The following is a 16325-nucleotide window of genomic DNA, read 5'->3' as shown; positions in this document are numbered from 1 at the left end:
GGTGGTACAGATCTTTAATCCCAGTACTTGGGAAGCAGAGGCAGGTGGATCTCTGCGAGTTCAAGGTCAGCCTGGTCTACAAAATGAGTTCCAGGACAGCCAGAGCTGTAACACAGAAAAACCTTCTCTTGAAAAACAAAACAACAAAAACAAAATTAAACAAGAAGGTTAGTATAGGTAAAATTAAAAACACATGGATCCAAAATTTTGAGTGAAAGAAACATATTGCCACAATCAGCAAAGCAGAATTGAATTTCATATTTCTACTGCTTAAAGAAGCAGAAACCAGACAGTCTAAAATTTCTTAAACCCGTGGTGGGGATGTGCAGAAACTTGACTCTGATTAAGATAAGTTCTTCCCCTTTCCCCTGGCCTATTTTATATTATCTAGTTTATCTAAAGAGAAAACTAGCTGCTTTGTGATAACAGCCCATTTGGAAATATCTGAAGTGGGATTGTGAAAGTCCGTGGAGGCTCTTAACATTTGTGTTACTTTGTTTTTTGAGACAGGGCCTCTCATATCCCAGGATGATCTGGAGCTCATTTGGAAGTTCACCTGGTATCTGAGAATGACCTAGAACCCCTGATCTTCCTGCCTCCACTTCTCAAATGCTAGGATTATATATGTGTGCCATCAAGCCAGGCTACATTCTTTTAAGACAGGCTCTCACTATGTAGCTTTCTAGGTACTTAGAATTTCTATGTAAACCAGGCTGGCCTAGAACTCAGAGATCTGTCTGTCTCTGTCTCTGGAGTGCTGAAACTAAAGGCATGTGCCAGCAGGCCCAGCCCTGGCTAGGTCTAACTCTGTAAACTGTAGTGCACCCAAATATGTTGTACTAAAGCTACAGAGTGGTGGCCCATGGGAAAAAATAGGGCCTGGCTTAGAAGACAAATCCAGGCTACAGACCAGACGGGTGAGAATTAGCTTATGCCCCTGCCTGCCCAGCCCAACTGCTCAGGCCTGTCTTGTCCAGTCACAAAGAGCAGCAAAAAAACTGTGAAAACCTCAGGGTGCTATAGGAAAGACTAAGGTCATCTTTAAGGACGATGCCCTCATCTAGAAGGTCAGCAGCTCTGACACACACACACCCCCCGTTAGAGCAGAGCGTGGCTATGTATTTCTAAAGTTTCCTCCAAGGATGAGGTATTTCAGAAATTAGGAGAAAAGAAAACAAGTTATCATATTCCCAAAAGGAAAGCTCGTTAGTGATAGGAGGAAGCAAGAGAGGTTCTTAAGCAGCTGTCTGGTGGCTCTTTGGAGATGCTCACATGAACAGCCTTCGGTTCTGGTCTAGGGAACCCCTTTCAGCAACATCTTCAAATCTTCGCCGGATTACATGGATGTTCCTGGGAAAGAAGGGTGAGAATCAGAGGTAATGGGTGCAGTGTTTAGAGTGGCCCTCCCACTAGGGGCCACACGTGCACGTCTCTTCCTTTACTTGCCTGTCCAGCAGCTCATTCTCTATGGCACGCTGGTCAAATATGTTCCTTTCTTTCTCTTGAGCAATCAGTAGTACCACAGCACTGGAGAGAGACAGCATAGGTGAGCAGGGGGTTGCTACCGAGCTGGTCCTTCCTGACACTCCCTTAGAGCAAGGTCAGAGCACAGCTGCTCAGGTAGCCCTGAGGATGCAGGCTGCAATCCCAGCACTTGGGGTGGGATGGGGGCAAGAGGATCGTGACTTTGAGGTCAGTCTGGGCTAGCAAGAACCTGTGTCCAAGCAGAAAGGAAGGAGTGAGGAGGTGACCCAGTCAGTAAAGGGCTTGCCACGCAAGCATAAGGACCAGAGTCTGAGCTCCAGAACACACACAGACACACACACACACCCCATCGCTGGGAAGCGGAAATAGGGGATTCCCTAGGGCTTGCTGGCAAGTCAGTCTAGCCAGATTGGTGAGCTCCAAGTTCAGTGAGAGGCTGTCTCAAAACTAAGATGGAGAGATACTGAAGAAGACAGTAGACATTGATCAGGCCTCCACATGCATGTACACTCAAGACAGACAGATAGACAGAATATAGCTTCCCTGCAAGACCAGATGCAGCCTCAAATTAGGATTGCCTGAGGCAACAACACATTTCTTTAAAACAGGAACTGGGGTGGGGAGAGGAGGCATTTCTTATCTGTTCTCTAGTGGGAGATGAAATATTTTGCAATGATATCAAATGTCTGTACAACTTAAAATTTAGATTTAAAACCATCTAACCTCACCCATTTTTTTCCCTAGAAGCCATCTTGAGCCATGTAAGATGGCACACTCTTGTGATCCCAGCACTCAGGTCATGAAGGCAAGAGAACTAGGAGTTTAAGACTGGCCTGGACCAGTGATGGAACATGGCTTTAATCCCAGCACTTGGGAGGCAGAGGCAGGTAGATCTGAGTTCGAGGCCGGCCTGGTCTACAAAGTGAGTTCCAGGACAGCCAGGATTATATGGTGGGGGTGGGGGGAAACAAAACTTTGTTTTAAAAAACAAACAAAGAAACAAAAACAAAAAGAGAGAGAGAGAGAGAGAGAGAAACTGGACTGGGCTGCGTGAAACCCTATCCTAAAACAAGCAACAGAAAACCTAATACAATAATACAGCGATTCAAAAATCTGTCTAGGAGAATAAACACTGAGGAATGTTTTGTAAATGAGCGACAATGCTGGGGTCAAGGCTGGGGTCTGACTCCATTATCAGACAGTAAAGAATATGATCCAAGAGTGGAGTTCTTACATGAAAAAACAAAAGAGCTAAGCGGAACCCTCCAGAGGCAACTACAAACAAGGCATCACCTCTGGGGACCACTCAGCCCTTCGGTGATGTCCACAGAGCCACGTTTGGTCTCACAGTATTATTCATGGGATCACTAAGGCATATGGGCCTCTCTGTTTATCTAAAAGTTTCTTAAAGAAGCAGAGGCTTGAACACTCAGGGAAAAGCTTATACCAGTTAAGATATCCTCAGTGTTAAACACAGGCTCTTCCTCCCCACAACTAGAGTCATGAGACTGGTGTTTTACAGTACCAAACGCCCTTTCTGCTATGGCTGCTCTGTTTTGTGCCGTGGCTTTTTGCTCAGACACTGGGAAGTCCAGACTTTGACTTAGTATTGTAAGCGTATATTCTGACCTCTGTATTGGCCCTTCATCCACCTCTGCTCTTTCCAACCTCAGCTGACCGTTTTAGTCTAAACCGTGTTCACCTGACCTCTTTCTACTTGGCTAAATACTCTTCCAGCCTGCCTCAATTCAAGAGGACAGATAGGACATTTAAACTGAAAACTGACTTTCAGCTAGGATCTGCAAGACAACATGGAAGTGGTTTCTCAGAAGCCATCTTGCCTTGAGAGGTCCAAGGGCCAAAGGCCTTGCTCTTCCATTTTGTTCCCTGAACCACTCTGCTCTTAGGTGTTTGGGGTGAGTGGGCAGGGTGGCACCTGGCCCAGGATGGCTCACTTCCAAGAAGAGGCAAAGGAGGAAGTTAAAATGGAATTTCAAACTCTGGCCAATTAAGCCAGCCTTTCCACTTGGCAGGCAATGGGAGCCAGGTTCAGAAAACACATTCTCCCTCCTTCGATTCTGAGAAATGCGGACTGAGCGGACTTGGAAAGCTGTCGCCTGAGGAAGGTGACCTGGAAATAGCATGCTGGCCAGGAGAGAGGGCCCAGCAACCTCAGTCCCGGCTCTGCCAGTGACTTGTGGTGTCCTTGAGCAGGGCAGTTAACTCTTTCCCTGAGTCTTGATTATCTCCTCTATGAAACAGAAGTGTTAATATCAATAACCATCCTTCTGCTCATTCTAACTCTGGGCCCTGTATTTTACTGTTGTTTCTTAAAGACTTAATTCTAGTTATGCATGCTTAACTGTGTGGTTGTATGCCATGTGTATGCAGGTGCCCCCTGAGGCCAGATGAGGCCACCTGATTCCCTGGAGCTCCAGACATAGGTGGCATAAGCGACCCCATGTGCTGGGAGTCAAACTCAGGTCCACTGGAAGACCAGGAAGCACTCTTAGCCTCTGAGCATCTCTCCAGCCCTAGGCCCTGTGTTTTGAAAGCATGTGTTTAACTGAAGTCACAATTTTACAGAATGTTATAAGCAACCCATATGGGAATTGAACCCAGGTCCTTTGCAAGAGCAATAAATGCTTTTAACTGCTAAACCAACTCTCCAGCCCCACTGAAATCATAATTTTATAATCAGGACAGGTGGTACATGTATACAACTCCCTACTTCGGAGGCTAGAGCAGAGGATTGTCCTGAGTTCAAGGCCCATGTAGGCTATGTAACAAAACCCTGTCTCCAAAAAGCAAGCGAGGCTGGGGATGTAGCTGGGAGGCAGAGCACTATCCTGGCACACACAGGCCCAAGATTCGATCCTCAGCCTGACAAAAAAGTTTTTAAAAAGGTAAACAAAATTATAATTTAATTCTCAGATTTCCTTTCTTAAAAAGATTTCTTCTGAGGCAGAGTCTAGTCTCTATTCCTGGCCCTGAACTAAAAGGCCTTCTCCTATTTCAGCTTCCTGAATACTGAAATTACAGGTGTGTTTTGTTTTTTGAGAGAGAATCTTGATATGTAGAGTTGGCTAGTCTGGAACTTGCTATGTAGACCAAGCTGGCCTTGAACTCATAGAGACTCACCTGCCTCTGCCTTCTAAGTGCTGAGATTAAAGATATATATCACCATGCCCAGCTCAAGAAAAAAAAATCTCAGAAAAGACATGCCAAGGTCACGTGCTCGCTCCGCAGACGAGGCTTACCCACTCTCACAGTGGGCAAAGCCAGTACCTGCTCAGGGCCACAGAGCCCTTACCCACCAGTGCCTCACTCTGGGGCATGACTTTCTCCCCACATTCCTCTTGGCCTGGCCATAGACTCCCTTTGCAGTATTTGCCACTGGCAGTTTCTCAGGTGACCATCTCCTGACTTCACCTTCTTAAAATGGAACCTGGCCAAGGATCTACTCGACATCCTGTTTGTCTACCTTGTAAACGCTCAGAACTTGATGGAACCGAGAGAGACTGAGCAAGCCCAGAAGGGCTCGCTTACAAGCAGCAGTACCATTACATATGTGGGTTCCAGGAGTTTATCACTGGGTTCTACTACCGACTCACCATCTGACTTCGAGCAAGTCACTGTACTTCTCTGAACCTCAGTTTCCTGGTCTGTAAAACAGGGAAGAGGAACAGCACCCCTCAGAGCACTCATTCTGGGGGCTCAGTGGGACCCCGGGTGTAAACACTCAGCAGGGGGACTGTGCTCACAGCACAGCAGCTAGCAGCGGCCTCTCAACTATCTGGAAGTCACTTACCCAGCATCTTCACACATCTGGAACATGGTTGAGAAACAGGAAGAAAGCAAAGAAAACACTTCTAAGCAGTTAAAATGGACACCATAAAATTCCCAGATCAAAACCGACCTCATCAAAGAGGTCCTCATGCTTTTTACGCACGCACGATTAGAACAACCAGGATCCCTGTTTTCCCCCAAACCACGGCAAGTGGGGAGGCAGAGGGAGAGCAGCAGAGGATCCCTACGGCAAGCACACTGAGAGCGGTGAGATGTGAGTGCGGTGGTGAAGAAGCCAGCATTACAGAGATAACAGATGGGAACTGAAGCCAGCAGCGCAGGCGTCTCCCAACCCTTGGTGGCACCCCTGCTTTACAGCAATCACCGTCCATCATCACAATGACCCCCCACTCCACAAGGAGACAGCAAGTTACAGTCAGCATCTCTTATTTTAGACGGAAACCCAGAACTCCACTAAAATATTTTTGGCACTTAAATGTGTAGGTTTCTATTCCTAGGAACACCCTTTTGTCCCCTACTGACGTCCAGCAAAGGAGAAGCTGCCCCACCGTAACTGCTGACTCTAAAGGACACTGCTGCCACCTTTCCACATCTTACTTAGCTGAGCCATAGAGCTCCCAGGCTTTGGCGATCCCCAGGGCCAGGCCCTTGCTGGGATTATTGGAGAGGATCTTGGCAGCTTCTTTGGTCTTTTTCAGGACGTTGAGAACATGTCTGTTGGAAGAAAGATGGCTGCTCAGTAATTTGGCAGACCAGCACACCATTCTACCTGTGACCTCGCAGACACCTGTAGGAGCATTACTCTGAAAATCAGCCAAGTGCTTAAAGGCTCTTTGCCGCCATTCCTGGAGGACCCGCTATCATCCATCATCACAATGACTGATGTGCTGAGCTGTCCTTACCTGGATGGACATGCCCAGAGGAGCCCTGAGACCCTGTGTGGCCACTCCACCCCAACTCAGCTTCTAAGGGAGTAGGAGTCCCTCACCTTGGGCTCCCAGGTGCCACATGGCATCCTGAGGCAGACCATATAAACTTGTAGTGACCTAGAGCACCCTGTGGCTAAGAAACCATTACTATGGCCTACCCCTCAAGATGGAAGCTTCTCGAACCCCTCTGCTTTGGGTTCAGAGCTGCTCTCAGGCCTCAGATATGTCAGGCCTCTCGAAGGCATCATTCTCTGAGCCTGGAGTGTTAATTTGCACAGTGAGGGGCAGGGCTAAAATGCCATGAGCACTCCTCTTTCTCTGGCACACAGAAGATCTGATTTCAAGTAGGAAATTGTTCTGAGGAGAAGATGGTACCCAGGAAGGTACAGTCCCAGAAGGAGACCCTTGGCTTAGCCAGTGACCAGAGGTCCATTGAGCTCTTCCCCACAATGTGCTCCACAGCTGCCCTAGGAACCCACCGGTGCACAGCAGGAGTCCGGGAGGCCAGGCCCCCAAAGCTGGCAGAGATGGTGTTGATTTCAATCTGTTTCAGGGCTTTGGATCCATCCGCACTGCACTGGAACATGTAATCTGAGCGATTCAGGCCCAGGAACACAGTCTGTGGAGAAACTGAAGGCTGAGGATACTGGCCCAGGGCTGACTTAGGGGTCTAGCCACATTGCACTCTGTAGAGCTAAGGAGGACTGCCTAATACTCCCATGCCCAGAAGGCCCACTCTGTCTTCCTGGACTGGCCTCTGGTATGTAGGCCCAATAGAGACCAGTCCAAGGTAGATTCCTACGAGAAGAGGCTGAGGCCAATTCTATTAAGAAAACAAAAACAAAACAGCAGAGATAGAAGAGACAAGGTCCAGACGAAGGCTAGGAGTGCTTACCTGGGCAACGCCCTCTTTCAGGACTTGCTTGTAGATGTCAAAGAGACGGGCAGTATAGTCATCCTTTCTGATGGTGCTGGGGAAGGAAAGACCATTTTTCAGGCTACACAGACCTGCAGGCCGTTGAGTCCCACCCCTACCCACCGACTTCTAGATACTTTCTGGTTTTGAATACCCATTCCAGCCCAGCAGAAAATAGTGCCCAATAATCTACTCTAGAGCTAGATGACCTGGGTTCAAATCCAAGCTCCACCAGGCAATCTCAGGGAATCCTATCCGCTCTCTGTGTCTTAGTTTGCTCAACTGTGACAGGAAAAGAAAATAGCTGCTTAGAAAATAGCCTTGTGGGGGAGAGGACATGACACGATATGGTTTTTAAAAATTCACACATCATGAATAACTGATAAGTGCTCTGGCTGACCTCACGTTAACTCTCCAGAGCTTCCCCTGTACTCTGGTCACCTCCCAGAGAAGTCTCCCCTCCTCCATGACAGTGCCCAGGGCAGTTTGCTGTGTGATGTGGGTTTTTCAGGCCAGAGTACATATCCTGGTTTACTGCGTAGGTTGATCCTCGTGTGACGCCATTTCCTTGAAGAAGCCTCGCTATCCGTGCCAGATCCCTTATCTAGGTTCTCCCATAGCACTGCGGATGGCTCCTTGACAGAGCTGATCAGACATGCAATGTTCACTTATTATATGACAACCAATGGCATCCCTCCTGTTGGGCTACAGATCGACAGGAGAGGCTCGATCTAAGTGGGCTCATCGTCTTAGCCTAGTGTGCTGCACGTGCTAGGGGCTCATCCAGTATGGTTTTCTGGAGCCTTAGGAAGAAGCACAGCCAGGAGGAGTCTACGAGTCATTAACTTCCATTGCTGCATCTCAAGACTCAGGGCAAAGTCTGTCCCCGGCCAAGCCAGGCTTGTGGGCTGACCTGGTTACAGAAATCTGCGGTGGAGCAGGGTGGGGTGGGCAAGTATAGCTGTCCTGAAGGCTCTTTAGGAGGACAACTTCTTTCACTGGGGCCTCCATGGAAAGTAGGACACATTTCTCTTCTCTGAAGAGGAGATGCCTTTCCAGCCAAGGCTATTTTTCTATCTTAGAGGCTAGCTGTGATGGTGGTGGTGGTGACGGAGGTGGTGGTGTGTGTGTCTGTGTGTGTGTACAGAAAGGAGCAGGTCTCCCACATAATCACATTGTAAGGTCTAAATGGGCTAACCCAGGCTGCTTGCAGTGAGCACAAAGCAAGCCCGTCCAGAGAAGGAAGGTGGAGGCAGGGTTCACACGTCACGACCCACTGGGTTGTTGGCTCCAAGGCAATGGTTTCCACACTCCCTATGACTATTGCTCCTCCTCACATTCAGCCTGTCCCCAAAGAGGACGTCTGAGAAAGAGTCAGTCTCTAACAAAACAATCTAGCCCTCCATTGAAAACTTAATCATAGCCGGGCAGTGGTGGCGCACGCCTTTAATCCCAGCACTTGGGAAGCAGAGGCAGGAGGATCTCTGATCGAGGCCAGCCTGGTCTACAAAGGGAGTTCCAGGACAGGCTCCAAAGCTACAGAGAAACCCTGTCTCGAAAAACCAAAAAAAAAAAAACCCTTAATCATAAATACATAATTAGATACATATAGCACATGTATAAAATGTTTATGTATACATTTAATTCTAAAATAAGCAATTTATACTTAATTCCAAAATTAACCAAGAAACTTCACTTGCCTCAGGACCTGAAGTGGGGAGAAAAAGATCTAGCAAGAAGAGAGGAAGGAGTGACTACCTACTTGTATCTTGGGTATGGCTCAGTCTGCATTTTGTCCTATCCAAAGATATGAGGTTTTAGGTGACAAGAAAAGGTCATTAAAAACATTAATTGTGCTGGGCAGTGGTGGCGCACGCCTTTAATGCCAGCACTTGGGAGGCAGAGGCAGGCAGATCTCTATGAGTTTGAGGCCAGCCTGGTCTACAAGAGCTAGTTCCAGGACAGGCTCCATAGCTACAGAAAACTTTGCCTTGAAAAACAAACAAAAACAAAACAAAAAAACATTAAACACATCCTTCTAAAGGAGAGATAAAGAAGGACCTTTGCTTAGAATTAAAGCCCAACAACCTCTCTTTTCTCCCAAACCAGGTCGTTTCCATAATTCCAAATGGAGACCTTTTCATCTTTGTTTTTGAGACAGGGTTTCTCTGTGTGACAGTCCTAGCTGTTCTAAAACTAGCTTTTGTAGACCAGGCTGGCCTCAAACTCACAGAGATCCACCTGCTACTGCTTCCTGAGTGCTAGGATTAAAGGTGTGCACCACCACTGCCTGGCTAAAATGGAGACCTTTGAAAGACTTTATTTTATTTTATATATATGAATGTTTCACCCATGTGTGAAACTACACTTTGTCTAGTGCCCAAGGAGGCCAGAAGTGGGTGCTGGGTCCCTGAAACTAAACTTCTGGAAGGCTGTGAGCCACCAGGTGTATGCTGGGACCTGAACCCTGGTCATCTGCTATAGCAGCAAGTGCTCTTAACCACAGAGCCACCTCAGCCCTCCCTCCCCAATGGAGATTTTGTCATCAAAATTGGGGTGAGGGTTACTGATGACAGAATCACAGCAACTGTAGGTCTCAGCCAACTTCATTTTTCAGATTAAGAAACCAAGTCTCGGAGAAGAAGGACTTTCCTTTTGCTTGTCATACAAAGAGCAGCAGAGCCGGGAAGGCAGCTCTCCTCACTCCTTTTCTACTTTTTATTTCCTGAGGGGTACCTGCTCCCCACTCTACCAAGTTAATGAACACAGCAATAAGTCTGGCTCCCCAATTTTCCCATTCCAAGCTTTTAGCATCTCTGGCCTCAGAGGCCTTAGCACTCAGTACCTAGACAGAGTTTGCTCCAGGAAGGCTGCGTTTTGGCTGACAGCATCCACCAGCATGTTGAAATCCATCTGCACAGCATAGGCCTGCTCCAGCAGAGCACTAGGGACGAGTGAGGGGAAGAGCGTGAACGGGGCGTAGGTCACCACCTGATCAATGAGAAAGTGGGGCAGAGGGAGGGCACTGTGAATGGGGTATCTTCTTGCAAAGTCAGACCTATGGATAACTGAGCACACAATTGCAGAATGGCAGTTACTTCAGGACAAAGTCGGGTCCATGCGTTACTGAGCACACAATTGCAGATTGGCAGTTACTTCAGGAAGGGAAGGATGAGAAAAAAGCAGAAAAGGGTACAATGACAGCTTCTAGGTTCTGTGATGATTCTACAGGATTTTCTTTAAATGAGAGGCAAACAACAAAATAAAAACTCCCACAAAAATTAAGTACTTCCTGCATACAAATCATTGTGCTGAATACTTAAAGGTCCTATCACGTAACTCTGTGCAGAAGGTACTACTGCCATCCAAACTTAGTACATAAAAGACTTGAGAGAGAAATTGGGCAATGGGCCTGAAATATATTCAGCTGCTGGTGTTTGGACTTGAGCCAGGATGGTTACTAAACCGCTCTGACACGCTCAAACGACATGCTCATCTATAACCATGCTCCCCTCCTATGCTCCTGACCGGTATTTAAGCCAAGTCTATCCCCACATCAGAAACTCACACCCCAGGCCCCTGGCCTTCTGGCAGGGCTGCTGAAGTGACTGTGGCTCCCTGAGTTGAGACCACTAGTGCCATGCCCTTGTCCTACTGCTAGAAATGACGACTCAGGTTAACAGGCTGGCATTGAGTTACACTCTGCGTTCTTTGGACTTTGACATAGTCATGAAATCAAAATGCCACTTGGGACAGTTACTCTAAAAGGCAAAAATGTCTTCTGAGATTTCTAACAATAAATGAACTGGAACTTGGGAGATAATAAATAAACCCTGTGACTTGAATGATTTACCCTCTGAGTTAATATTAATTTGTCATTAATTAATAAGGTAGAAAGGGTTTATGGTGGTAGAAGTTTCATTAATATGCTTACTTAAAAAATTGCCTTGAACGAGATAATACAAACAATCACACACATTTTAAAAGAGCTCTAAATGGCTGGCTGGTGGTGGTGGTGGTGGGAGGCAGAGGCAGGCAGATCTCTGTGAATTTAAGGCCAGTTTGGTTTACATAATGAGATCCAGGACAATCAAGGATATGTAGAGAGACCCTGTCTCAAACAAACAAGCAAACAAAGAGCTCAGGGCACGTGGTGAGAACTGTCTCATCCCACTTGAGCCTGAGTCACCCGTCCTCTTCCTAAGGATGAGGTGTATCTGTGTCAGTTCTCTTTATAGTGATATTTATACTTTCAGACACATCATCTCCTTTACACATGTAGAAAGATCTGGTCTCAAAAACACAGGAGCAGGATTATGCAGCTCATGTGAAGGGTGACCTAACACCCAAAGCACATGTACAATGACAACAGGTTTTAAGACTCGGGCTCAGGAGACTGTTTCTCTCAACGAGTCCATCTAATCCGAAAATTTCCCAGAGGTTTTCTGCGAAGACTTCTCTCTATCCTGACCCCAGAACTCACTGTACCACTTGAACTTAGGATGAACAGCACATAGCTGTTCTCTGCAGTCCACAGGCCAAAGGGTGAGACACACAGCCTCTCACTTTTTAGAGAAAACAACAGCACACACATGGCAGGACCACTCTGCTTTGTCTCCAGGGAAACAGCAGGAATGGTGAGATGATGGGGAGCAGCAACTGCATCTTACCCCAGGCTGGCCTCACTATAGGCTGGGGTGATCGTGAGCTTCTCTTTAGTTATATTATTATTTTGTGTGTGTGTGTGTGTGTGTTTTCTATGGCATGCATGTGGAGATCAGAGGACAATTTCTGGGAATTCAGTCTTTCCTTCTACCACTAGGTCATGGAATCTAACTCAGGTCCTAAAGCTGAGTGCCAAATGCCTTTACCCACTGAGCCATCTAGTGGCCCAGTCTGGAACTTCTGATCCTTCTGATTCCACGCCCCAAGTGCTGGGATTCCTAAGTGATGCTACCACAGCCTCCCAATTTGATTTGGATAGATAAGCTAACTTTCCAATGTGGTTGCTGCTGTTGTTGTTATTATTATTATCTGCATGTGTGTGTGTATGGTGTATATACTTGCTTGTGTACGTGAATACCTGTGTACTGAGAGTTGTGTGCCTTCCACGACTAATCTCCACCAGATTTGACAGGACTGGCTAGCCAGCGAGCTTCAGAGATCGGCTTGTCTTCTAGTCCTGGGTTTCCAGGTGCCTACTACTGACTCAGGTGTGGATTCTGGGATCTGAACTCAGGTTCTCATGCCTGCTCAGCAGGTATTTCACAAATCCACCCATCTCCCCAGCCAGCCCTACTGTTTAACGCTGGTGTGGGGCTGGAGAGACGGCTCAGTGGTAAGAGCACCAGTTGCTCTTGCAAAGAACCTCAGTTCAACTCCCAGCACCCACATGGCAGCTCACACCCATGTGAGACTACAGTTCCAGGGGAGTGGAAGCCTCTTCTGTACGCACATACACTTGGGCACACACAGAGACCCATAAAATAGAAATAAATATTTTAAAATAAAAATGCTGGTATATTAAAAAAGAGAGAGAAGGAAGACGACACTAACAAAAATGTAATGCTGGCTTGCCTCTGCGGGAACAGCAGCGGGAGAGGGGAGCCTTCCTCTACACGGAATATGCTTTTGAACAGTGCACCCAGTGCGTGTTACCACTTCAAAAATGAACTCGTTTCTGAACCCTAAGATCTGGCTGCAGGAGCCCAATCTTCAGCCCGCATGTGACTGGTCTGCCATGCTGATTTACATGATGGAGATCACAGTCCCCTCTGCCCAGTATCAAAAGCCTCTTGGACGGCTGACTTCACCCACTGAAAAGCCCTACCTAGAACACTTTCGGCCTCTCCCTACTTTTGGGCCCCCATCTTTCTTTTACACACTAATTTAACTAACCTTCCCCCATTTTGCCTCTAATCAAAATGAGTCACTACTGCTACCAGGCATCCCAAAAGCATGGCCTCAGGAGCCAAACTCTAACGGATCAGATTCTGGCTCTGCCAGTCTTCCTACCAATGACCTCAGTCAAGTTACTTAACTTCTCTGAGCTGTGATTTCTTCATCTCTGCTGTGGCGAAGGTTAAATGAGTCAGCAGTTCCCGTGTTTGGAATAATGCCTGACGAGCAGCAAGAGTCAATAGTGACAGTTAATGTCACACTGCACGTTGCCTGTACCTCCTTAAGTTTATTCTCTGGCACATTCTCCACCTAAGCCCTGGCTGACTCACCTAGTCTTCCATGTCAAGGTTGTGCTAGCATGGAGCGGGGTATGTATTAGAGCAGAGTCACACACATGCGCGTGTACATACACACACACGAGGGGGGGGGGTGTTGTTTTTTTCTCTCTTTTTAAAAACCATTATTTTATTTTAAGCGATTTATTTTTAGTTCATGTGCATTGGTGTTTTGCCTGCATGTATGTCTGTGTGAGTGTGTCCAATCCCTGGAATTGGAGTTACAAACAGTTGTGAGCTGCCATGTGGGCACTGGGAATTGAGTCCAGGTCAGCGCTCTTAGCTGCTGAATTATGGCTCCACTTCATCTTCCTCTTGATTAGGACTCTCACTGAGGAGGGCAGGGAGATGGCTTAGAGGAGAAACACAAACAAACAACAACACAACTAGATTTAGTGCTGCGTGTGTGTAACCCTCACACTCCTAGACAGACGGCAGGCAGAGCCAGGAAAGCAGCCAGCTTGGGATATGCAGCACAGCAGCAGAAAGTGGAAAGAACTGTCCTCTGACCCACATATGCATAGGATGGGACGTGGATGCCTGCATTCACACATACATACATACATACATACATACATACATACATACATACACACAAACACACACGCACATACAAATAACAAATTTTTAAATAAGGAGAGCAAAATCTCTCTGAGTCAGGGCAGGTGGTACACATCTAAAATCTCAGGACTTAGAGGCTGAGGCAGGAGAATTGCGTAAGTTCCAAGCCTGTCTCAAACTATCCCCATTTCCCCAAAATAAGAAGTCTCATTGAGGACTGTGCCTTTTGTAGGCCCCATTGAACCCCAGAAAGATTCAATATTAAACTTTCACGATTCCAATTTATTAAAGGAAGAAATAAAAACTTGAACAAGAAACCATTACATCTTGGATTCTGAAATTCATAAACCTGAATGAAGTTCCTAGACCAAGCAATACTATCTTCAAAACCAGAGGCCGACCTTCCATGGTATCAGCCAGCTCTCAGGAATGGCCATTCTCATGATCTGAGCCTCAAGCAAATACTTCCTGAGTGTAGACAATTCACCAGGTCCATATCTGAGCCAAACAGAGACAGCAGCAACAACAACAAAAGAATGTGACTAGGTTATAGAAAACAATGCTAGCACCTCTTCAGTAACCAGCATGTGTGGTGTTAACATAAATGGCAAAGAGAAAGAGAAAAAGAAAGGAGGGAAGGAAAGAGGGGGGAAGGAAGGAGGAGGGAAGGAGGAAGGAGGGAGGAGAGAGGGAGGGAGGCAGGGAGGCAGGGAAAGACAAGAGAAAAGGAAAGAAGAAGCAAAACACAAAAAGGCTGATCTAGTGCATGCCTTGCATACAAAGAGGGAGGGGCTGGGTGTGGTGGTATCCAATAGTAAGCACTGCCACTTACTATTGGATAATAGTAAGGAGAATAGAGGGTTTGAGGCTGGCATAGACTCTACAGTGAGACCCCATCTCAAAACAAACAAAAATTTAGAGAGAAAATAAATATCTAGTTATTTACTTGCTATTTGGGAACACCCTGAAAGGGTAAGTAAGACACTAAGCATAGCTGCCTTTAGGAGAGGGAGGTGGGTAGACAGGGGCCGTGAAGGAGAGGGTTAACTGACTCTTGCAATCTTTGAATTTGGACACAGGAAAATGTTTTCTGAATGTATTATCTAGTTGCAAAATAAATAAACAGATATTTTTGCTTTTTAAAAATTATTTCTTTTATTTTTTGTGCACTGGTATCTTTGCCTGCATGTGTGTCTATGTGAAGGTGTTGCAACGGTAGGAGTTCCGATTATAGACCATGGTGAGCTGCCACGTGGGTGCTGGGAACTGAACCCAGGTCCTCTGGAAGAGCAGCCAGTGCTGAGCCATCTCTCCAGCTCCAGCTTGTTTTGTTTTAAGGACAGTGGTTTTTGCTTGGCTGCTATTGTTGTTTTGAGATACTATCTCAGTATGTGGTCAAACTGGTCTCAAAGGCCTGCTTTCAAGTGATCCTCCTGCCTCCTAAGTGTGACTGAGCCCAGTTAAAGTGTTTAGGCTTTGGATACAGCAATTCTAAATTTACATAGCAGTCCTGGAGAAACACAGACAGCTGCCCAAACACATGATTGATTCCTTGTTGTGCTATCTGCAGACATAAAGTTCCCTAAATAACCATTGGTACAGGAAAGTTAAACTGTAATTCCTCCGTGCTGGAACACTACAGCACAATGAAATTGGCCCTGAGTAGTTATGCATAAGCTAAAATGTGTCAGTGTGCAGCCAGAAATAGTCCCTTAGGACAAGCAGTGAAAGTCGGTTTCGGTAAAAGCTGGGTGATGGGAACAGGAGCGGAGCTGTGCGGAGTTTGCTCGGCACCGAAAGTATCAGCAGTTTATGGCTGCAGGGCTAACTGCAGGTGTCAGAAAAGTGTGATAACGAGGACAGACTCAAATCAGTATATCAGAGCTTCAAACACTGGGAAAGTATAGTTAACGAGAAGCACATCTGGCTAATATATAAATGAACTGATAATTTGATTAACATTCTTATAATTACAAGACACTTGTCTACCTTCATACTTATGGTAACAAGTGTAATACCAGATGATATGTGTGGGCAATGGTAGGTATCTCTAACAAAGCATTTCTTAAAAATGACACACTAAGCTGGGTGGTAATGGTGCACACCTTTAATCTCAGCACTCGGGAGGCAGAGGCAGGCTAATCTCTGAGCTTGAAGCCAGCCTGGTCTACAGAGCAAGTTCCAGGACAACCTGGGATATACGGAAAGAAACCCATCTCAAACAAACAAACAAAAAATAAATACACTAAATTTCTTTTAAAGTTAAATATTTGTGGAGTGAAGGCTGAAGGCTAGAGCCACCCTTGAATTTAAACAAAATTTTGCCTTTGACTGCCTTCATCAGTTTATTTAATAACCTATTTTAATTTATAAAATATGCTAGAACCA

The 16325-nt window shown here is 46.3% G+C and overlaps 1 protein-coding gene across 2 annotated transcripts in view; it reads right to left on the bottom strand.

The window, feature by feature from the left end:
• Window positions 1–16325, bottom strand: part of Gss (glutathione synthetase) — a 38830-nt gene that overhangs the window by 12582 nt on the left and 9923 nt on the right. For both annotated transcript variants that reach the window (XM_026787091.1, XM_005363076.3), the window contains exons 3-8: window positions 9986–10131; window positions 7120–7195; window positions 6704–6843; window positions 5893–6009; window positions 1447–1527; window positions 1273–1350 (exon numbers count right to left, since the gene is read on the bottom strand). In XM_026787091.1, the coding sequence (XP_026642892.1) occupies window positions 1273–1350; window positions 1447–1527; window positions 5893–6009; window positions 6704–6843; window positions 7120–7195; window positions 9986–10131 (638 nt within the window). The remainder of the gene's footprint in view (window positions 1–1272; window positions 1351–1446; window positions 1528–5892; window positions 6010–6703; window positions 6844–7119; window positions 7196–9985; window positions 10132–16325) is intronic.

The sequence above is a fragment of the Microtus ochrogaster genome, linkage group LG8 (genome assembly GCF_000317375.1).
Source record: "Microtus ochrogaster isolate Prairie Vole_2 linkage group LG8, MicOch1.0, whole genome shotgun sequence".
Lineage (NCBI taxonomy): Eukaryota > Metazoa > Chordata > Mammalia > Rodentia > Cricetidae > Microtus > Microtus ochrogaster.
The sequence above is the reverse complement of the archived record's forward strand: the minus strand, read 5'-3'. Positions and strand labels throughout refer to the sequence as shown.